Raw genomic sequence first — 23,554 nt, 5'->3', positions numbered from 1 at the left:
TACAAGAATATAGCTACTATAATACTGCTCCTATGTAGAAGAATATAACTACTATAATACTGCTGCTATGTACAAGAATATAACTACTATAATACTGCTCCTATGTACAAGAATATAACTACTATAATACTGCCCCCTATATACAAGAATATAACTACTATAATACTGCCCCCTATGTACAAGAATATAACTACTATAATACTGCACCTTATGTACAAGAATATAACTACTATAATACTGCTATACACAATAATATAACTACTATAATACTGTCCTCTATGTACAAGAATATAACTACTATAATACTGCCCCCTATGTACAAGAATATAACTACTATAATACTGCCCCCTATGTACAAGAATATAACTACTATAATACTGCCCCCCTATGTACAAGAATATAACTACTATAATACTGTCCTTTATGTACAAGAATATAACTACTATAATACTGCCCCCTATGTACAAGAATATAACTACTATAATACTGCCCCTATGTACAAGAATATAACTACTATAATACTGCCCCCCTATGTACAAGAATATAACTACTATAATACTGCCCCCCTATGTACAAGAATATAACTACTATAATACTGCCTCCTATGTACAAGAATATAACTACTATAATACTGCCCCCTATGTACAAGAATATAACTACTATAATACTGCCCCCTATGTACAAGAATATAACTACTATAATGCTGCTTCCTATGTACAAGAATATAACTACTATAATACTGCTCCCTATGTACAAGAATATAACAACTATAATACTGCCCGCTATGTACAAGAATATAACTACTATAATACTGCCCGCTATGTACAAGAATATAACTACTATAATACTGCCCCCTATGTACAAGAATATAACTACTATAATACTGCTCCTATGTACAAGAATATAACTACTATAATACTGCTATACACAATAATATAACTACTATAATACTGCCCCCTATATAGCTACACTGTGTTGTACAGTATATCGTACTGATGTCTTTTCGTTACTGGTTTGTGCATTCCTCATTACTTATACATAGCACACATGATCAGGAGGATGTCGGTGTTTATCACCTCTGTGCAGTGATGCTTCTCCTCGTGCCCCATCTGTTATTTGGTAGGGTTACAGTGACCGCACGCAGGATGCCTCTCATTCCACAAGTATCAGTATCCGTCTATAAAGAGGCGCTGCTGTGACTTCACTGTCTAGCAGTCATCTATAGGTAGGACATAAAAGGTCTCACTATGTGAGCTCCACAGAGGACACCGATCACTGTACCTCATCGAGCGGTATCACACACTTCCATTACTGACCTCTCCGCATCCCTTGGAGATGAAGTAGGTTGGAGGAATCGCACTCATATTTTGGCAGACTGTGTAAACTCGTCACAATGTCTGACAGGAAAGAGAATAAGAAGAAGCCAAGCTCTGAAGCTGAGGAGCGGAGAAGGGCTCTTCTGTCCAAGGTGAGGAGTTCAGACTTTCGATACAAATTACGTATGGGGGCAAACATTGTGCATTAAATACTTTAAAAGGGTCAAGAAGGTATCAGTTTTATCTTGAAGCTGCTATATAAAGGTCCATTAACGAAGGACATCTGTTGGGGGCATAAGCTCCCGACTCCGTCGCACCGACCATAGCGATCACTCCTGTGCTTCCAATAGTTGTGTAGAGAATGGAGGTCTAGAGGCCAGAGATCTCCTCCCATCACCCATCTCCATTCACTGTAAACCGGCAGTCAAAACCAAGTGACTCCCATAAGCTCAGTGTCCCATTGGTGGCCGTGTGACGTAGGACAACTATCGCCTAAATTAACTACTTTCAATGATTATTCGGGTGATAATTACCCTTGTGGAAAGATACTTTTACACGCCACAATCAGAAGCAACTGCAGCAGATGACAGGGAGAGGGGCTCTTTCTGTCATCCATCGGCACCCCACATTGCTGTCACAAAGTTCCAATGGCTTCCCATTGCAGCCAGAAGCCTGACAAAGACCTCCATGTCTGCTGTCATAGGTTCAGTAGAATGCACTACATAGGTAATGCAGTGTACTATCCTAGTAATCGAACAACAGAGTTGAGCGAACGTACTCTGGCGAGCTTGATGTTCGTTCGAGTATTAGCGTACTCGATGGTGCTCGTTACTCGAAAGAGCATCAAATCGTGTTCGACCTGCAGATGAAGTGCGCTCACACCCATTTAAACAAGCCCTGTCGAACAAGTGGATAAAATACCAAAAAAATGGAAAACTCAACACATAACCGGTATTACCGCGTCCATAACGACCCAGATAATGAAGATATTTTGTAATCTAGCTCACGGGGTGAATGCCATAGAAGTAACGCCAGAATCACCTCCTTATAGTTCGGCCCCCAGTGAACGTAATAAAAGCAGTCCAGGAGTCCCAAGAACGTCAAACTGGAACCAATAAAAACTACGACTCTTCCCACAAAAAACAAGCAGCCGGAAAAAGAAAAATGTTCTGTGTTTTAGAATGCGGCGATGCAGAAGCAGTTGGTTTTCTTAAAAAAAAAAACGTGTTTTATTGTGCAAAAATGGTAAAAAAAAAATTTAAAAATCTGTATAAACTTGTTATCGCTGTAATCGTGCCGATCAGATAAGAAAGTTATCAGGTTATTTTTACCGAATGGTGCCTGTCGTAAAAATAAAACCCCAAAACAAACTTCCGGATGCTTTTTCCACCCCCCCCCCCCACACACACACACACACACCTTCCTTAAAAACAAATGTAATAAAGTTCTACAACACATTATATGGACCCCGGAGTGCAGCCATTAAAATATTCAACTCGCCCCACAAACACACAAGCCCTCATACGGCTGTCAGCGACTTATGGCTCTTGCTGAGTGATGATGAAAATCACTTGTTCCTTAAGGCACGAAATGGGGGAAGAGGTCAATGAGATGTCCCATATTGGGCATGGCTTGGGTCCGTCTGCACCCCCAGGGCTATACTTCCATTGAGCATCCTGTGGACCACCAGTGAGATCTTGTTGGCAGTATATAATGGTGCTCAACTAGAGAACGGAAGGGTCAGATTATCCCTTTCACTTAGAACGTCATGTAGCACAGTGTTCCCCAACTCCAGTCCTCAGGGACCCCTCACAGGTCATGTTTTCAGGATTCTCTCAGTATCGCACAGGTGATGTAATTATTGTGGGTGCCTCACACATTGCCACAGGTGTTCTTACCATGGGATATCCTGAAAACCTGACCTGTTGGTGGTCCCTGAGGACTGGAGTTGGGGACCCCTGATGTAGCAGATCTCATTGGCAGGCGCCCGTCAGCCACGCCGCGTGCGCAGGAACTTCAGGTGTCTTTACCTGGACTTTCATATCTTCAAGTAAAGCCGCTGACATTACAGAGACCCCACAGTGGACCTTCTGGACCTTTCCCCTTCCCGGGTCACAATGTAGTGCCAGAGATGTGCCAACGTCCACAAATCTTTTATTAACCCCTTACTGGCATGGTGTATTTGGGATGTAAGGACATAATGCTTTTTTTTAGGGATTTTCATCTTCACTTTTCAAAAGCCATGCCTTTTTATTTTTCCATTGACACGGCCGTATGAGGGCTTGTTTTCTTGTGGCGAGTTGCATTTTGGATACATATACTATATTGAATAATAATTATTAATTCCTTTTGGAGGGCAGGGAGAAAAAAACACCAATTCTGCCATTGCTTTTTGGTGCTTTTTTACAGTGTTAGGGCTTATTCACATGAGCGTATATTGACCGGCGTTTTCATGGCTGGCCGATATATGCTACCATCTGATGCACGAGCTCAGCGTATATGCTGTCAGGTGGGGGGAGATGCCCAATGGCATATACTGCTGATGGAATCACTGTCTTCCTTGCCTCCCCCTCGCCGTCTCACCTCCCCTCTGGCTGTTTGCAATGGGAGGGGCAGGACAGGGGCAGAGCTAAGCTCCCGCCTCTTTTCTGCAGCCAGCAATGGGAGTTGGTGGGATGGGCCCCTCCCATTGCAAACAGCCAGAGAGGAGGAGAGAAGGGGGAGGGAGTTTAGCAATCATGCTACTAAACTCCCTCCCACCTCTCTTCTTCGGCCGCTGTCAGTGGCTCCCATAAAAGTCTAAGGCAGCGGCGATAGTCTGGCCAGGCAGATAGTTCTAGGACTATCTTTTGCTGCCAGCCGTAAAGGCTTTCAGGGCACTTTTACGCCGCAGGAATACACTTGTGTGATCTGATGCATTGGAATCCATTACATCAGATGGTAGCGTATATTGGCCAGCCGTGAAAATGCCAGCCGATATACGCTTGTGTGAATAAGCCCTTAATCATACAGCATGCAAGACATGATAGATTTTTTTTTCCTATGGGTCGATACGATTACTACTATGCCTCAAATCTTTTTTTTCAAGTGTTTTTTTACTTTTAAAAAAAGAATATGTCCCATAACGTTTTCATTTTTCCATCGATGAAGCTCTGTGATGGCTTATTTTTTGTGTAGCAAGCTGTAGTTTTTATTGGTACCATTTCGAGGCGCATACGGCTTTTTTGATCACTTTTATTGCTTTTTTGGGGGTATGCAAACTGAACAAAAAAGCATTTTGGCTCAGTTTTTATAAATATCTAAATAACCCAAACCATAAAAGGAACATGTTGTTTATCCAGAATGGTAAAGACTGTAAAAAAATAAAAGCAATAAAAAGACCTAAAAAGTTGTTTTTCTCTTTTTGCCTTCCCAAAAGTGAAATAAAGGTTATCAAAAAAGTTATGTGTACCCCAAAATGGTACCATTAAAATCTACAGCTTGTCCTCAAAAAGCTGCGGCAATGGAAAAAGAAAGTTCTGAGTCTTTGAATGCCGTGATGCAAAAAAAATATTTTCTAAGAAAGGGGTTTTTATTTAGTAAAAGTAGAAAACCTTAAAGAATATAATTCTGGCCTCGTCATTATCGCCCTGATCCGCAGAAAAAAGTTATGATGTGATTTATACTCCATACTGAACGCTGTAAAAAAAAATTGCAGAACTGCGGTTTTTTTCACCCTCAAAAAATTCAGAATAGCTATACATTATATGTACCCTACAATGGTACCAATAAAAACTAGATGACCACACAACAAACAAGCCCTCATACGGCCATGTCGGCGGGAAAATAGAAAAGTTGTGATTTTTGAAAAGTGGAGACAAAGAAATCCAAAAAGTCGCCGTGTCCTTAAAGGGGTTGTCCGTTTACTTTCTGAAAATCTAATGGCAGGTGCAGATGGCCTAAAACAACACCTCGAGCAGTACTAGGCCGGACTCGCACATGCGCATTTATGCACAAAAAATGTGCACGCGCAACTTTCAGAAAATAGAACCCATTTGCACAGCTAAAGGGCATATATTGAACTAATTGTGCACAAAAAGTACAGTAAAAAATATGCAATGCCCATCCCACAAAAACATGCGGCAAGAACGCTTGCAAATATACTTCCGCTTATGTGAATCCGGCCTTACTTGTCCTTTGCGATCCAGCGCTGCAGCCCCGCTGTTCGCCTGGTTTCTGTTGATAACGTAAGTTAAGTCACCGCCGCCTACAAATCAGAATCCGGAGCATCACTGTGCAGACCTTCTGACATCATGGTGCCGAGGATGTGATGTAAGCGCTGATGCCAGGAGAACTGGTAGAGACGCTGCGGCCTCTGATTGGCAGGCGGAGGTTACCTCATTTACGCACCGGATCGCCAGGGCTGAGGACGGGTAAGTACCGCTGGTTCTATTATTTTACCAAATCTGCACTTGACATTTAATTTTCAAAAAGTAACCAGACAACCCCTTTAAGAACATGGCAACTTTTAGAATGTTTTTTACCTCCACTTTTTAAAAGCCATAACTTTTTTTATTTTTCCGTCAACGTAGCTAAATGAGGGCTTGTTTACTGCGTGACGAGCTGTGGTTTTTATTGGTCCCATTATAGGGTGCATATAATGTACAACTCATTCATTTTTGGGATGTAAGCGTGAATAAACACAGTAGTTCCGCCTTTGCTCCTTGTGTTTTTTTTACAGTGTTCAGCATAAGGCCTTAGTCAGACGGGCGTTTTGTGCCGCGATTTGCGCATGCGTCCGGCGATTTTATAAAACCATTGCTTTGCAATGGTATCGGACACATGAGCGCTTTTTATATTATAGAACAGAAATCACAGATCGCACCTATCTGTGATCTGCGATTCCTGTTCTCTTCTCTATATGCGCTCAATGGGGCCGGCGGCAGCAGCGCCGACCCCATTGAGAACATATAGAAGACAAATCATTCTTCTCTGCCACAGCTGTAACAGCTGTGGCAGAGAAGAACGATGTTTGCCCATTGAATTCAATGGAGCCGGCAATACAGCCGCTCCATTGAAAGCAATGGGCTGCCGGCGTGCGCGGGATGAATTGTCGGGAAGGGCTTAAATATATAAGCCCTTCCCTGCAATTCATCCTAAAATGTGTTAAAATAAAAAAAAATTGTATACTCACCTTTCCGCTGCAGCCGGAGTCCAGCCGCGGCCGCTGTCAGTTCTCCTGAACTGCTTCTCGGCACTATTCAGCCGGCAGGGCTTTAAAATCCCCGCCTGCTGAATGATCTGCCTCTGATTGGTCACAGCCCTGACCAATCAGAGGCAGGTTTCACTCACACACCCATTCATGAATTCATGAATGGGTGAGTGACTGCTGCCTCTCAGCGCTGAGCCAATCAGGGGCAGGTCTGACTCACATCCATTCATGAATTCATGAATGGGTGTGAGTGAGACATGCCTCTGATTGGCTCAGCGCTGAGCCAATCAGGGGGCAGGTCTGACTCACACCCCCTTCACACCCACTGCAGGGCGGCCGCGCGGAGCTCCGGCTGCCCGGAGAAGGTGAGTATATATATATTTTTTTATTTTTACACATTTTAGGATGAATTGCAGGGAAGGGCTTATATATTTAAGCCCTTCCCGACAATTCATCCCGGGCTCGCCCGCAGCGCATTGCTTTAAATGGAGCCGGCTCTATTGCCGCCTCCATTGAATGCAATGCGCTGGACAGCTCCGGCCCGTTTCTAATGAAACGCGGCTAGGAGCAGATTTTTGGGCGATTTGCGGGTGACTTGCGCACACCGGTCACGTGATTTGCGGATGCGCATCCGTCATGCGATCCGCAAATCGCGTGAAAAAACGCCCGTGTGACTAAGGCCTAAAGGACATGATGGCTTCTTTCTGTGGATAAGTATAATTGTAACAGTGCCAGAATAATATATTTTTTTTTTAGGTTTTTCTACTTTTGCACAATAAAATTTTTTTTCTTGAAAAATATAATTTTTTGCATAGCTGCATTCAAGCACCCAGAATGTTCTTCATTTTCCATTGCCACAGCTGTAGATTTTAATGGTTCCATTTTGGGGTACGTACGACTGTATCAACTGTACCAACTTTCTTTCAGTTTTCAGGATGCAGAAAGACAAAACTATTTTTGGGGTGTTTTTTCTTTACAGTTTTTATCATGTTGTATGAATAATGTGTTTTGTTTAATGGTTCGAGTCATTCTGGCAGCTGCGACTAAAAATCTTTTTATATATATATATATTTTTTTTAAATGGAAAAACAGGATTAAATGCAAAATAGTTTTGTTCCTCATCTCAGACAGGATATGATCTGGGACTTCTAATGTGTCGCTCACACAGTAGTGACCTGTCTGTAATGTCAATAGCAATGGAGAGTGGAAAGTTTTTAGAACATTTTAGGTTACCTCTATCTTAAAATAAGGAGTCAGCGGCACATTTTGATGAGCAGGAAGCCGGATCAGATTCTACGTCCGCGGCCTAGAAACAGATCCTGCTCATTAAAACATGGAGCTGCCATCTTTAGTCTATTGATACCTGACAACCTGACATGTTTGGGGCTGTTTGTATAAGAGTGAACTGCTACTCTTCCCTGAATGATCATCAAGTATTTGTCTGTCTCAGGGGCGTAGCTAAAGGATCTTGGGCCCGGGTGCGAAAGTTCAGCTCCCCCCCCCGCCCCCCTCCCTCTCCAAGCCATACTCACCCCTACCCTCACAACTTCCCTTCATGGCTGGAAAAAAAACTCTGTTAAGAACTTTATGCTGCCGTCACTTGGTCTTTTAGTGACCCATTGATGCAGCACCAGCAGTCAGGGATGATGTCACCGGTGTGCGGAAACCTCCTTTCCCTTAAAAAAATAAAAAATTAAAAAAATATATATATACACACACACATTTTTATACAGCTAAGGCAGCTTTTATAGCACTGCAGGTTCAGATACAGCAGCTCTACTCTAATATAATGCAGTCACCATATAATAGTCAGATACCAGTTCTATGCAGTAATAGTGATTACAGTGAAGTTACTTCCAGTAATCCTAGATGATGCCTCCTCTGATTGGTGGCATTAAGCCCTTAATGACACGGCCCTTTTTTTCCCATTTTCGTCCCCCCCCCCCCCCCCCCATTTAAAAAAATCATAACTCCTTTATTTATCCATCGACGTCGCTGTATGAGGGCTTGTTTTTTGTGGGACAAGTTGTAGTTTTTAATGGTGCTATTTAATGTACCATATAATGTACTGAAAAACTTTAAAAAAATTAGTGGAGTAAAATGAAAAAAAACCGACATTCCGCCATCTTTCAGTGCGTCTTGTTTCTACGGCGCACAAACTGCAACAAAAGCGACATGATAACTTTATTCTATGGGTCAGTACGATTACTACGATAACAAACTTGTATAGTTTTTTTTTTTTTTTTTTTACTGTACTATTTTTTTTTTTTCAAAGACATTTGATTTTTTTCAATTATTTTCTGCGGTCATTTTGTGCGCGCAATAACTTTTTTATTTTTCCGGCAACTTAGTTCAGCGATGGCTCATTTTTTGCGGGATGTCCTGTATTTTCCGTTAGTACTAATACGGAATACATATGGCTTATTATTGCATTTTTTCTGGGAAACAGGGTGACTGAAAGTGCATTTTTGGCGTTCTTTATTTATTTATTTTTTTGGGATGACGTTCACTGTGTGGGGTAAATAATGCACTACTTTGATAGATAGGACTTTTACGGATGCGGCGATACCAAATATGCATTTTTATTTTATGATTTACATTTTTTAATTACAGATATGGCAAAAGGGGGGGGGATTTAAACTTTTATTCCTTTTTTTTTTTTTTACAATTAAAAAAACTTTATCGTTTTTTTTTTAAACTTTACTTTTAACTACAATATGCAAATGCTTTGATCGCTCCTGCAGTATGACGTAATGCTACAGCATTACGTCATGCTGCATTCTGACAGGCAGCCTATCAAGCCACCCCACGGCGATGGCTTGATAGGCAGTCTCCCAAGGCAGCCCTGGGGCCTTTCAGAAGGCCCCGGCTGCCATGATATCTGCACGGGTCCCTGATCTCATCGCATGGACAGCTTCCATTGAAGTCAATGAAAGCTGTCCGACCAGCGGGTCATCCCCAATAGACATTGCTGATAGGCTACGTATTCCGTGGGAAAAGAGTTTGAAAAAAAAAAAAGGCCACCCGCAGTACAGAAAACAAGAACAAAGTACAGGTACGCGCGGATGCCGCTGGGCACAGGGTCGGATTCCGCTGCAGGCTCCCGCATGCAGAATTCAACCCGCCCATGTGCATGCGGCCTAATGCAGCAAAATATAATCTTCCTGCTGGAAGCTTTGTGAAAATCTGTAACTGTGGTGGGGGGATCCCCTGTGCCTGGCAGGCTTAGGGGCCAGGTTGTAATTGCAAACTCTGCAACCCCCTATAGCTATGCCACTCTCCCTTTGGCTGATACATTATGAATAGGGCTGCAGCTTTGGATTTCAGTAGAGGATAAGACTTGAACTTGTACACAAAAAGTAAAATAAACATCTATAATGTTATTCAATTGGCCAAAAATTGAGATGTAGGTTAAAGGGGTATTCCCATTATTCTCTGATTGGTCTGAATCCAACTGCTAGGTCCCCCACCAATCCTGATAATAAAGAGGCAATAGCACTGGTTAAGTGCAGGTCAGACAGGTTCTGGTAGTGGGAGCCTGAATTATTTTGGAGACACATGTGCAGGTCTTATTCACCTTGCCTACAAGAACGCAATGTATTTAAGGCTGAAGGATATACAATACATAACAAAAAGAAAGTGTTTAAACTACTAAAACAAGAAGGCAATAAAAAAGCACTAAAAACCTATAAGGAAAAAAATAAATTATGGTAAAAGTAGATAAAAGCAGCAAAGATGGAAACAGAGACTTATTGCCAAAGAGAGCAAAACTAACCCTAAACTGTTCTTCAACTATACAGCATAAATAGTACAAAGATTAATACTGAAAGTGTTGGCCCTTTAATAAATAATGTAGAAGACATTGTAGAGGGCGATGAGGAGAAAGCAAATGTATTAAATAGCTTATTCTCCAGTGTATTCACAGCAGAAAATGAAATGTCAGATGAGACGCAGAGCGATAAAGTAAACTCTCCACTAAATGTCACCAGTCTAACCCAGGAAATGCGGAGCTGCCTTGAAAAGATTAAAATGGACAAATCTTCAGGTCCCAATGGCATACACCCCCGGGTTCTAAGGAAAGTACGTAATTTGATAAACAGACCATTGTTTCTTATATTTAGGGACTCTATAGTGACACGGTCTGTTCCACTGGATTGGCGCATAGTCAATGTGGTGCCGATATTCAAAAAGGGCTCAAAGTTAACTTGTTAATTTGGAAAGGAATGTTAGCTAACTTGGAAAGTGGGCCGTGATTCCAGAAATAAACACAAAAAGATGTCTTAGGCTGAATGTCCACGGGCAAATTTCATTTGCGGAATCCGCACAGGAAATCCGTGAATCAAGCTGCCCATAGAGATACATGGGTGTCCGCAAATGTATTAAAACATGCAGATTTGATTTGTGGACCTTTTTGGTCTGGAATACAATTCGCAGCTTTCTCCATTTTTGTGTGGTTCCCGCATGGACCGCTTCCATTGAAGTCAATGGAAGCCGTCCGATCCGTGGCACACTCGCAGCTGACACTGCGGACGTGCCGTGGAAAAGCAGTAAATTTTAGAAAGAAAGCTGTACTGCGCATGTCATACAGCGAACCTGGAAGCAGAGGGATCCACGCAGATGCCGCTGCCGGAGAAATGCAGGTAAGCAGTGCTCACTGGCAGCGGGTAGCGCTGTATTCCGTGCCGTGGACATGAGGCCTTAATCAGACATTGTCTATTTGCCTATACTCTGTGATACAATTGTTTCCTCTGTTATTTTCAAATATTCTGTTCTATTGTGAAATTGCATTATTGCACTTCAGATAAGCATAAATTATTTGCCTTCTAAAGAATTCTGGAATCTACAAGAGAGGGGGCCTCTATGGACTTTAGGTAATAACACCCTGTTAAAGGCTACGATTGGACTATAAGTTAAATACATGAGAGAGATTTGAGGGAGGGAGGTTGACTTGTGTAACAGGTTAATGTTTGTTTAACAATACAAACGATAAAGCATGTTCAATAAAAATCATTTAATTAAGAAAAAAGAGACCCTGGAAACTACAGGCCGGTAAGTCTGACTTCTACTGTGGGTAAAATGTTTGAAGGGTTATTAAGAGATGCTATCCTGGAGGACCTCAAGTAATATGGCTGTATAACTCCGTATCAGCACGGGTTTATGAGAGATCGCTTCTGTCAAACCAACCTGATCAGCTTCTAAGAGGAGGTAAATTCTAGACTGGACTGGGGAGTCACTGGATCTTGTGTATCTGGATTTTACCAAAGCGTTTGATTCGATGCCGCATAAAAGGTTGGTATATAATATGAGAATGCTTGGTCTGGGCGAGAATGTGTGTAAGGGGGTAAGTAACTGGTCAGTGATAGAAAGCAGAGGGGGTTATAAATGGTACATACTCTGATTGTGTCACCATTACTAGTCGGGTACCACAGGGGGCAGTTCTGGGCCCTATTCTTTTAATTATATTTATTAATGACCTTGTGGAAGAATTGTAAAATATCAATATTTGCAGATAATACAAAACTATGCAAAGTAATTAACACAAGAGGACAGAATGTGGTTACATATAGATCTGTATACAGTCGCAAGTGGATCTGGATAGGTTGGGGGCAGAAAAGTGTCAGATGAGGTTTAACCCTGATAAATGTGCGGTTCTGCACATGGGCAAGAAATACATGTCACCATTATACACTAAATGGGAAACCACTGGGGAACACTGACATGGAGAAGGACTGGGGGATTTTAGTGAACTGCATACTTAACTAGAGAAACCAGTGTCAGGCAGCTGCTGCCAAGGCAAATAGGTTGATGGAGAGCATCAACAAAGGTCTAGGGGTGCATGACGAGGACATTGTTCTTCCTCTTTACAAGTCACTGGTCAGACCTCACATGGAATATTGTGGACAGCTTTGGGCACCGGTACTCAAGAAGGATATATCAGAGCTTGAGCGGGTACAAAAGTGGGCAACTAAAGTAATACACAGAATGAGTGGACTACAATACCCAGAGAGGTTATCAAAATTGGGGTTATTTAGTTTAGAAAAAAAAGATGGGACAGGGTAATGGTCTCCTGTCTACCATCCAGGCAGAAGGCTCTGCTATTTCCCTCTGCTGCTTTTTTGTTTTCTTTACCCCTAGCTGCTAGATCTTTGGTGATTGAGTATGTAAGAAAATTATAGAGAGGAAAACCTACAGTATTTAGCCTGCATAGAATTTATACTAAAACGAGGGAAAGGACCGTTTGGGGGGACATAAGAATTTAGGTGGAGATAGAAATGATGGCATGGTGATCAAGCATTAGATCACATATTCTCCTCTTAGGTCTCTCTAGCTTGGTCTGCTGCATACTCTCTGCAATTTAGGCTGCCTGCAGACGGCCAGGTCGGATCCAGCTGCAAGAATTCTCGCAGCGGGACCCGACCCGAGCGTCTGAAGAGAGCAGCGTGCCCCCCGCCTGCTCCCGCGGCCCCGGCTTTCATGTGCCGGCAGCCGGTGAGCGACGTTTCTGTGCGGGGCTCTGTGAGCCCCGCACAGAAATATAGCATGCCGCGATTTGTTTGCTACGCGAGATTTCGCGCGGCCAAATCGCGGCCGTCTGCATAGGATTGCGTTTGTTAACACAATCCTATGGCAGCTTCCAGGGGCGGAAATTCCACGGGAAATCCTGCCGTGGAATTTCCGCCCGTCTGCAGGCGGCCTTAGGCTGAGGGTTTGTGAATAGGGTGTACGTTTCCCTGGTCTATGCGCCCATTGTATTGGGGTGATTTGGGGGACTACATCAACCAGCCTTTTTGGAAGTGAACGCTAATTACATCTATTGATATGTGCTCTCGTAGATATGTGAAGGAGAGTATGAACTATTGTCCTTTAAACATCTAAATAGTAGCTACCCAATCAAGCACCTTATTATACCACAATGAGAACCTAGGGATCCTTTACCACCCCTATGTATGAGCCCTTGGTTCTCTCAGGTTGGTTTGCGGTCCATGTATATCCACTGAATATGAATCGTAAATAAACCTGTTCTGCAGGACTAAGCGAGGAGAACGTTGATTCCTCTGGTTTAGTCACAACAAAACCGTGTGTACAGCAAGTGCAGCCCCACCTTTTCAGATGCCTTATCCCAATTTAATATGGGATTATACCTATATATAGATCCCCTGGATCGCTGCATTAGGCTATAAGACGGCATCCGTTTCAAGAGTGTGGATGGGAGATGATAGGAATACACTGGGGGTCACGTCTGGATGGAACTGTATCACACACTGACACTAATCAGACCTGAGCTTATGTGTGGGCTTTACAAAAGTATCCGCTGACACCCAACTCCTGCACTGGTTTTTTTATGTTATTGTATGTCCGGACATATTTTTATCTTCACATTAATAAAGGTTTTATGTAGAAATTTAAAATTCAGAACGGTGAAAATTATATGAGATTATACTGAATTTTTCTGCCTCGGTGAACCGCACTGTAACAGGGGGCGCTCTAATAACTATGTATAGATATATCAGGGGTCAGTACAGAGATCTCTCCCATCATCTATTATACCCAGGACTGTAACAAAGGGGCGCCCTAATAACTGTATAGATAGATGATGGGAGAGATCTCTGTATTGTTCCCTGATATATCTATACAGTTGTTAGGGCGCCCCTTTGTTACAGTCCTGGGTATAATAGATGATGGGAGAGATCTCTGTACTGACCCCTGATATATTATACATAGTTATTAGAGCGCCCCCTTGTTACAGTCCTGGGTATAATAGATGATGGGAGAGATCTCTGTATTGTTCCCTGATATATTATACCCAGGACTGTAACAAGGGGGCGCTTTAATAACTATGTATAGATATATCACGGAACAATACAGAGATCTCTTCCATCATCTATTATACCCAGGACTGTAACAAGGGGGCGCTCTAATAACTATGTATAGATATATCAGGGAACAATACAGAGATCTCTTCCATCATCTACTATACCCAGGACTGTAACAAGGGGGCGCTCTCATAACTATGAACAGATATATCGGGGACAATACAGAGATCTCTCCCATCATCTATTATACCCAGGACTGTAACAAGGGGGCGCTCTAATAACTATGTATAGATATATCACGGAACAATACAGAGATCTCTTCCATCATCTATTATACCCAGGACTGTAACAAGGGGGCGCTCTAATAACTATGTATAGATATATCAGGGAACAATACAGAGATCTCTTCCATCATCTACTATACCCAGGACTGTAACAAGGGGGCGCTCTCATAACTATGAACAGATATATCGGGGACAATACAGAGATCTCTCCCATCATCTATTATACCCAGGACTGTAACAAGGGGGCACTCTAATAACTGTATAGATATAACAGGTGACAATACAGAGATCTTTCCCATCATCTATTTACACGCAGGATGGTGATTGCAATAAGGGGGCGCTCTCTATGTCTAAAGGAAAGAAGGTTTCTACACAACATAGAAGGTTATGTGGTGATGGCAAATTCCAAAAAAGGGTTTAAGAGTGACCTGGACGCCTTTCTTGAGAGTTACTATATTAAATGTTATATAACTAGTTATTATTATGATTGCCAGATTGCTGTTTGCCTTCCTCTGGATCAACTTTTGGGAGGTAATAGGCTGAACTGGATGTCTTTTTTCGGCCTAGCATAGAATGTTACTATGACTCTTGATCAGAATGTTTCCTGACCTCCTCCTCTGACCCTTTTTGGTTGTGAATTACTTCAATCCACAGGATCCCATTTCGCTGGATGTTTTTCCTCGATCGCGCCATTCTTGGTATACTCTCCCAGGGTTCATACAGCCTTTTAAAATTTTTTTAGAACATTTCCATGACAAAACCTTACTTTTCAATGACTCTTGTGGAACTACAACTCGCGGAACTCGAAATACACGCAATCAAAGGTTTATTGTTTTTTATAGTCAATGGTAAACTGCTTATTACCTTTTAACTATTCTTTAAAAGTAAGTCTTAGTTCACTTCATAATATAGACATTTTTCATTAGGCCTACAATAAACTAAGTGAAATATATTAATAAGCTATTTCAGTCAAGAAAACAGAAAAACGTTACCCAAATTGGAGTTGCACAGATTAAGGGTGCCTGTCCACGGGCGTGATTTCGCTGGCGGTAAACCACCGGCGAATCACACCGGCCTAAGCTTTCCATAGCACTGCTACGGAAGGCGCAGCCCGTGTCCATGAGCGGAGAATCATTGTGATTTTACGCTCGCGGCGGGCAATTCATAGCATGCTGCGAATTGCACCGATTCTCCGCAGTCAGCCTATCTGTCAGATTAGGCTGACTGGCGGAGATTCGTGTGCGGCTCCTGCTCCTGGGTGGCGGCGATCTACCGCGGGCCTTCGTAATGCCCGTGGACAGGGGGCCTAACAGTCTCTGGAAAGTTCAAGCATCTTTTTGTTTATTTTGTCAACATCAGCTACCATTTGGTTGTCTTAAGTCTAAACAAACTTGCTTTAGCCAGCAATGTGAAGTCTTCCTTGTTTTCGGCTCTCGGCGCCGTTTCATTAGCTTCTTCTGTCATTGTCTGGATGGCATTTTTAAGATCCAACTTTCTTTTCTTTAACGACTTCAATTTCTCAGTTTTTGCAGTTCTTTTCTTGGATTTTTCTTCAATTTTTCTCTTCTTTTGGTCATCTATAGTTTTGGTACCTCATTCTCACAGATGGGGCATATGATAGGAACATCATGGACACTTTTCATTTCATCACAAACCAAACGCAGAGCTACCAAACTCTGTTCCTTTGAGGTTTTCCACAATTACATTTTTGTTTATAGAAAATCCTTTCAACTGAGGCCTGACCACGGAATAAGGTTAAGACCAACTCAATCACTTTCCACAAATGGGAATATTGCTTCTTAGTCCCAACGATGTCATAGTAGAAGCAATCTATCCTGTCTTTGGACCTTTCAGACTTGCTGAACTCTGTTGTAGGGCACTCTGGAAAAAAAACCTGCTTCAGTTCCGATAGAGCACTATCACAGTTTACTGGGAGGATAGGTTTGCTGTTCTGAAGCTTTTGTAGCAACTTTGTGTAAATTTCAATGGCCTTTGACTTATCTGCTACCATTGATGTACGTAGGTTTAAGACATCTGGATAATCTGACAACTGGATATTTCAAGGGGTTCTTGCCTATGATTTTCTTTACTTGAGCCTTCAAAAACCTTTGGCATTCCAACTTAAAAACAAAATGTGATTGTTCCCAGCAAGAGAAACCACGTAATCTTGTAGATATGATACCTTTTAATGGCTAACAAAAATACAGGACCTCTTGTCCACGGCCCGTATGGTGGAAACCTGCAGCGGTTTCCACCTTTGCTCGCAGCCATGAGGCCAAAAAAGACATTATACTCACCGGTCCAGACGCTGCAGGGCTCTTCTCCATCGCGGCTGGATCTTCTTTCTTCTGCCCGGTGGATGCGCTCGGCACGCCGGCACCGTGCTCGGCTCCGCGGCACAGCCACAATGACAGCTGTGGGTGTGCCGTGGTGAGGACGGCTTCTATTGACTTCAATGGAAGACGTCCCTGTGGGATCCGCAGGAAAATGAAGCATACTGCGATTTCTTCCTGCACATGTGATCCGCACGCCGGGGGGAAAAAAAATCACATGCACATGCATTAAGTTGCCCTACAGACACTAATGCATCACTATGGGCTTCTAGAGCTGTGGATCTCCTGTGCAGGGGCCACGCATGGATTTTATCATTAAAATCCGCCCGTGGACATTGGGCTTAAGGCTGCATATGTTTACATACAGAAGAAAAGAAGTTTAGCTTGGCAACCGTAAGGCCCAATGTCCATGGGCAGATTTTATGTATTGAATCAGCGCGGGTCTCCCGCATGGGAGATCTGCCGCTCTCGCTGCCCATAGAGGAGCACTGGGCATCCGCACTTCATGTAAGTCCTGCAGATTTGATAATAAAAGGCAGCACGCTCCTAGAGGATCTTTACTTGCCTCTTTTACAATCTCCAAGATTTTGATGCCACCGCAGACTTTAGTTTGTCTTTGACAGAGTCAACAAATTTCAGAACACAAGGCCAAATTGTTACAGCTCATTCAGACTCGGTCACATCTTCAACCCACCTTGTAGTACAAATGTAAGTGGCATCAACCCAGTTCCACTGATAGCTCCTCCTGGCAGGCGAGTCTTTGAATATATTTGCCACAATGTTCTCAATGGGGCAGGCTAAGTCTCAACCTGTCTGCTAAGCCCCAACTTCAAAGGCTTTGGGTAGAGTATGAATGCAGCAGCTAGCCACATCACTGAGTATGGGATATTCAGGGTACTTGGCTTCTCTATTTCTAATAAGGTCATTTAATGCTTCCAAATTAACGCTTGGCCAGTCTATCCCTATTTGAAGCAACGTTTTGAGTTCAAGTCTTCCGGTGCTTTGGCATGTCCCAGAAATTAAAAACCAAAGTATCTACTAGTTACTCTGTTCTTCTTCATCCCAAAACCTAATTAAATGTCTACTTGTTCTTTTTGAATAATTTTGTTGACACTACCCTCAAAGCACAAAGAAAAAAACTCACACTTTGGTGATTGGTTCAATTTGTCTTTAAAATACTGAGCAATCCCAAAACTAAGTAAGTAGGAACATTAGATGGTGAACAGCGATTTCACTGTCAGGAAACCTGGCTGAAGGGTTGTTGAGGCCACGGCATGAATCAAAGGACATGTTTTTGGAAACAGTCAGTCCATAAAATTTCAGATTTTAGCACTGCTTCTGAAATCCTACATCTCTCTCAAAGACTGTTACTACTTTTGGGGTAGAGCCAGCATTTGACAGCCATGCTTGATCAGTATTGGAAGGTGCAGTTGTAGGCGGTTCTTCGGCTTTGAACTTTGTAGAGGTTTGGTGGTGTCCTTAGCTTGAGATAACTTTGTATGTTTTGCACCTTTCTAAAATGTTATCTGATTAAGTATGATTGATTGGTAGTATGCTTCTATATTGGGGACATTCAGTGCATTTACACCCATGTTAGGAAGGTCTATGTTTTTATTACACAATGTACAAAATGCACTACGACTGTCTTCACACATTTTCATCCATGACTTGAATTCACGATCTGATAGCTACTCAGTCTTGAAAGAACACTGTCCTGGAGTGTGCATGACTTTCTGAAGAAACAGAGATTACACCTACAACAGATAACGTGGTGGTGAAGCCAAATTTTGGAAATCTGACATGTGTCACTTTAACATAGAATAACTCCGTAAAGGTTTTGCATATCCCGGTGATTCTGACATTGTTTTTTCGCCACATATTGTACTTCATTTAGCTGGTAAAAAATAGAATTTGTGTATGTTTATTAAAAGCTCTAAAATTGGGTAAATTTTGAAAAAACGGGTTTTTTTTCCACATTTTCAACTGCAGTATGTCAAATAAGTGCAGGTATACTATACAAATTTTAGATAAGATACATATTTCCATCTGTTTACTCTACTCTGGATGCACATTTGAAAAACTTTAGTGTTTTTTTTTTTTACCATTTAGGAGACGTACAAATTTAACATTAATTATTAACATTTTGAGGAACACTTTTTTTCCTGCACCAAGCCAATATTGCAGAGACTCATTGATGTCACAATGATAGATACCCCCACTAATGACCCCTATGTAAAAAGTACACCCCTTAATATATTCACTGAGGGGGTCAGGAGTTAGTTAATGCAATTTAGAGAAGAAAAAATAAAAATGTAATATTTTTGCAAATATGTCATTTTAAAGACAGGATTTTTTTCTATAGTGCACATGAAAATTAGGATTTGCACCCCAAAATGGATACCCCTGTTTGTCCTGTGTTCAGAAACCTACCTGTTGTGTCTTGTGTCTCTATGCACAAGGGGGCCCAAAACGAAAGGAGCAGAACATTTTGCTTGAAGGTGATTTAGGCCCCATTGCCCACTTGTAGAGCCACTGAGGGGCCAAAACAGAGAACGCTCACAAATGACCCTATTTTGAAAACTAGACCCCTTAACAAATTTATCTAGGGGTGTATTGCATATTTTGCCCCCACAATATTTGAATGAATCTAAGCAAAGCAAAAGGAAAAAATTAAGATTTTTACTATTTTTAGCAATTATGTCATTTTAGCAGTTTTGTTTTTTTACAGAACACATATGAATGAAGACTTTCAGGCCAAAATGGATTACCCTGTTTGTTCTGTTTTCAGAGACATACCCATTGTGGCCCTAATCTTATGCCCATATGCAGAACCTGGCCCAAATCGAAAGGAGCATTAAACTTCAACTTTTTTTTTTAACTTTTACACTGCGGCCCCCATGACAGCTCCAGGTTATTGGCTATCTCCGGCAGCCGACAGCGTGAAGCTGTCACATCCACAGGCTCCGCGGATTTAATCCTCACGGTGAGCGTGTTTTTACGGCCCTGAGGTTTAAAGCCCAGCAAGCCAGGGCGTAAAAAGGCAATAGGAAGGTCACTAAGGAGTTAAGAGACTGTCAAGTTCATAGCTTTTAGCGGCATGAAACTGTGACTCCGGCATGAAAGTGTATATACCGTGTATTAAGTACAAAGTACAGAGTTTCACAAGGGACACTTGAAAAAAATCTGTAATGTTTAAGCGAACTCTTGTTCTGCCAGTAGTTAACCTAAACATTACAGAATCTAGACCACCGCTACAACAGAAGTAGATTAAGTTTGCCAAAAGTTTTTTTTTTAAATAGATTTTACTCTCAGATAGAAAACAACTTGGAATCTTTTGACAAACCAGCTTCTTTGATTCTGCCGATTCCCCAACCGTCCTCCCATCTTTAGTGTGTGAACTGCAGTCACTTAGTCAGTTAACTTAAATACAAGAAAAGGTAATCTCTCAGTGATACGGGTGAAAAAAGCACCGATACAACTAAAATCCATGACAAATCTGAAAACTCCATGACATATCCAGGTATTCCATGACTCATATGAACCCTGTCTCCACACCGTTGCATGAGAAAGCCCTAGCACTGATGACCGGCCTTGTTGGAATCGCTCAGATCGCTGGATTTTCCCAACTAATACGGATTCACACTGAAACTGATTCACAGAAAACTTGTCATGTGATTTTATGCTCCGGGGTCTCGGGGAGAATTACCATACAGGGAAGCTCCAATCGTAAAAGGGCCAAAGGCTCTAATAAAGGGATGGGGGCTCTAATTTTAACCCCTTAAGGACCAGGCTGTTCTGTACCTCTCCTTTACCCCCCCCCCCCCCCTCCCACACACACACCCACACCCATTCTCTGGCACGAAGATGGTGCCTGCACCAGAGAAATATTGCTAAAATCTGTCCATTCATCACCACGGACACGTTATGAATACTCGTGGTTGCCCTCATCCACTCCCGACTCGACTACTGCAACTCGCTACTCATTGGCCTCCCCCGCACCAGGCTCTCTCCACTTCAATCCATACTAAATGCAGCAGCTAGGCTCATCTTCCTATCCAGCCGTTTCTCAGATGCCCCTGCACTATGCCAGTCGCTGCATTGGCTGCCCATCCACTGCAGAACTAAACTTAAACTTCTCACCCACAAAGCTCTCCAAGGTGCAGCGCCAGCGTACATCGCCTCCCTCCTGTCAGTACACCACCCAGCCCGCACACTTCGATCCGCTGCCACACTCGGACTAAACACCCCTCTAATACGAACCTCACAGGCTCGCCTACAGGACTTCACCAGAGTAGCACCAATCCTCTAGAACGCTCTACCCCAAGGCATCCGGACAATTCCTGATGCACAAAATTTCAGACCCGCCTTAAAAACTGACCTCTTCAGGGAGGCATACCAAATCTCCTGACCTAGACCCCCGCCCCTCCCCACACCTTCCCTCCTGCCTATCGCACAGGACCTCTACCCATTCACCTCCTTACCGCCCCACCCTTTTTGCTTCTTAATAACTGATTTCCACATGTAATTCCCGTACTGCCTGTGTTGCCCCATGCCTCATCAGGGTCTGCTGGGACCCTGCAGCTCAGCTGTAGCAGGGAATCCTGGCAGTCACGTGACCCATGGGCTTGCGTAGTGGAAGAAAGTGCTTCCAAGGACCCCGTCTGATCAGCTGTTCACCATACAATGAGCTAATTTCTGCAGGGAGCAGACAGCTCTGTTCTCCCTGCAGTGGCCAGACTTAGTACTGCGGACCATTCGCTTCAATGGGAACTTTGCATGTACTACCAATCCTGGCCACTGCATTGGAAATATTGCTGTCTGCTTTCTGCAGAAATTTGCTCACTGCTCAAGCACATTGATATGCAGGTAGGCCATGAATAGTTTACAACTGGAAAACTTCATTAAATAAGGTTCAGGAAGGAAGACCGTATGCACTAGGAAGTAATGTAAGGGCAGACTAGATGGACCTTGTGCTGTTTCCTGCCTTTACTCTGGACCTGGTTTGTCTCATTGGACCCCCTTAAGCAAATAAAATGTAAACATTCTCTTCACAGATAAGAATTCTCACCATATCGGACCTGAGAAAGGTATGGCAGCACCGCTCCGAGGAGCACTTGGAGAAGCAGAGGCTAAACCCATTCAGCGATGACTTTGACCACCAGCATGCCATGGATGTCCGTCTTCACAAAGGAGATAACGGCTATGGAAGACCAGAGGAAGGTAGCAAGACAGAGCAAAGAGGCAAGAGGGCTCATCAGCACATCCAAAAGGAGATTGATGAAATCTGCCTCGTTATAAGAGACCTGGGGGTGAGAGGCAGAGATGGCCGCATCAGAGTGACATTTGGGAGACTGTTTGATAGCTATGTGCGGATCTCGGACAAGGTGGTCGGGATCCTGCTGAGGGCTCGGAAGCACGGGCGGCTGGACTTTGAAGGAGAAATGCTGTGGCAGGGGGTCCATGATAAAGTTATCATCACTCTACTGGTGGAGCCAGGAGACCGCTGACTAGAAGTTATCAGAGACTTTAATGAGAACAGTATGGTTACCATGTAATATTCATTTACTTGTTGCATGATACAAAAGCATCATTAAAGGATCACTCCTGACCTAACTGCGGGGCTGCATGACAGAATCGGGCGCAGTCTATTTCTTTCTCTGTCTACACAAAAGTACATGAGATTTCAGGGGGATAATATCTCTGCACAGCATATTTACTGGGTATTGAAGGACATTGTATAATATAGACTGAATGGCCCCTTTATTAGAGACCCCCATCTAGTGGCGCGTTGGATCCTTTAGTCTTTGAACCGCTGCAGTTCGCGTTGGCGTAGATTCCACCAGGGGATGAAGTGGTTCTGCAGGAATATCGGCCCCTGTGGACAGGAAGCTTCTTGTAGTTGCTGCAGATTAGACGGCGGTGCTGACATGTTCTGACCAGCTGACAGGAAGGGGTCAGCGATTCATACTGCTTGCCCCAAATTCTGACTCCCATCAGCACGGCGAAACAGAGATCTGGACCCATCTGACCAGGAGATGTTTTCCTGCTGCTCAGTGATACAAGTTTTTTGTGCTCTTTTGCCTGCTGGAGTCTCGCCTTTGTGTTTCTCTTAGACACAATGCCGTTATAGGCCAATTGTGCTAAGGAACACCGAGTTGTGCATTCGGGTATATTAGAAGGAGCGCCAGAGTTGTATGCAGCTGCTCGTGACTGTGCAGTGCCTAGTCAGAACAATTCCTGACATCCTCCTCTGACCCCTTTTAGTGACAAGTTTGTTTCCATTCCCAGGATCCCCTTTCACTAGATGTTTTCCTCAATCACGCCCTTCTTGGTATATTCTTCACACTGTCTTACGAGAAAACCCCAAGCGGGGTCTCTAATAAATTTTAGTGTTTTTTAGTGTATATAACATACAGGGCAGTGTAGCAGTAGACAAGGACACAATGCAAGGGCATAAGAGAGCATCTGTGACACCGCACCCCCAGAGGCAGGATTAGGATGGGAGGATATTACGCTGGACATGCTTTACATGGCTGACCATTTGTTTATCTGACAACTTGTTGCAAGTTTGCATCAGTTGGGTGTGTTTATTGCAGGAGGTAGACGGGTAAAAGTT

The 23,554-nt window shown here is 43.0% G+C and overlaps 2 protein-coding genes across 2 annotated transcripts in view; both read left to right on the top strand.

Moving 5' to 3' along the window:
* SLC52A3 (solute carrier family 52 member 3) overlaps window positions 1–23,554 on the top strand; it is a 70,543-nt gene that overhangs the window by 16,186 nt on the left and 30,803 nt on the right. The gene's annotated exons all lie outside the window — the stretch shown is intronic.
* On the top strand, window positions 1,215–22,551 carry LOC136588645 (actin-binding Rho-activating protein-like). Its single transcript, XM_066588027.1, has 2 exons — window positions 1,215–1,468; window positions 21,993–22,551. The coding sequence occupies exons 1-2, from the start codon at window positions 1,394–1,396 to the stop codon at window positions 22,443–22,445; spliced, it is 528 nt and encodes a 175-aa protein (XP_066444124.1). The 5' UTR covers window positions 1,215–1,393; the 3' UTR covers window positions 22,446–22,551.

This window comes from Eleutherodactylus coqui, chromosome 13 (assembly GCF_035609145.1).
Source record: "Eleutherodactylus coqui strain aEleCoq1 chromosome 13, aEleCoq1.hap1, whole genome shotgun sequence".
In the NCBI taxonomy this organism is placed as follows: domain Eukaryota; kingdom Metazoa; phylum Chordata; class Amphibia; order Anura; family Eleutherodactylidae; genus Eleutherodactylus; species Eleutherodactylus coqui.
Note: the sequence above shows the minus strand (reverse complement) of the source record. Positions and strands in the feature narration are given on the sequence as shown.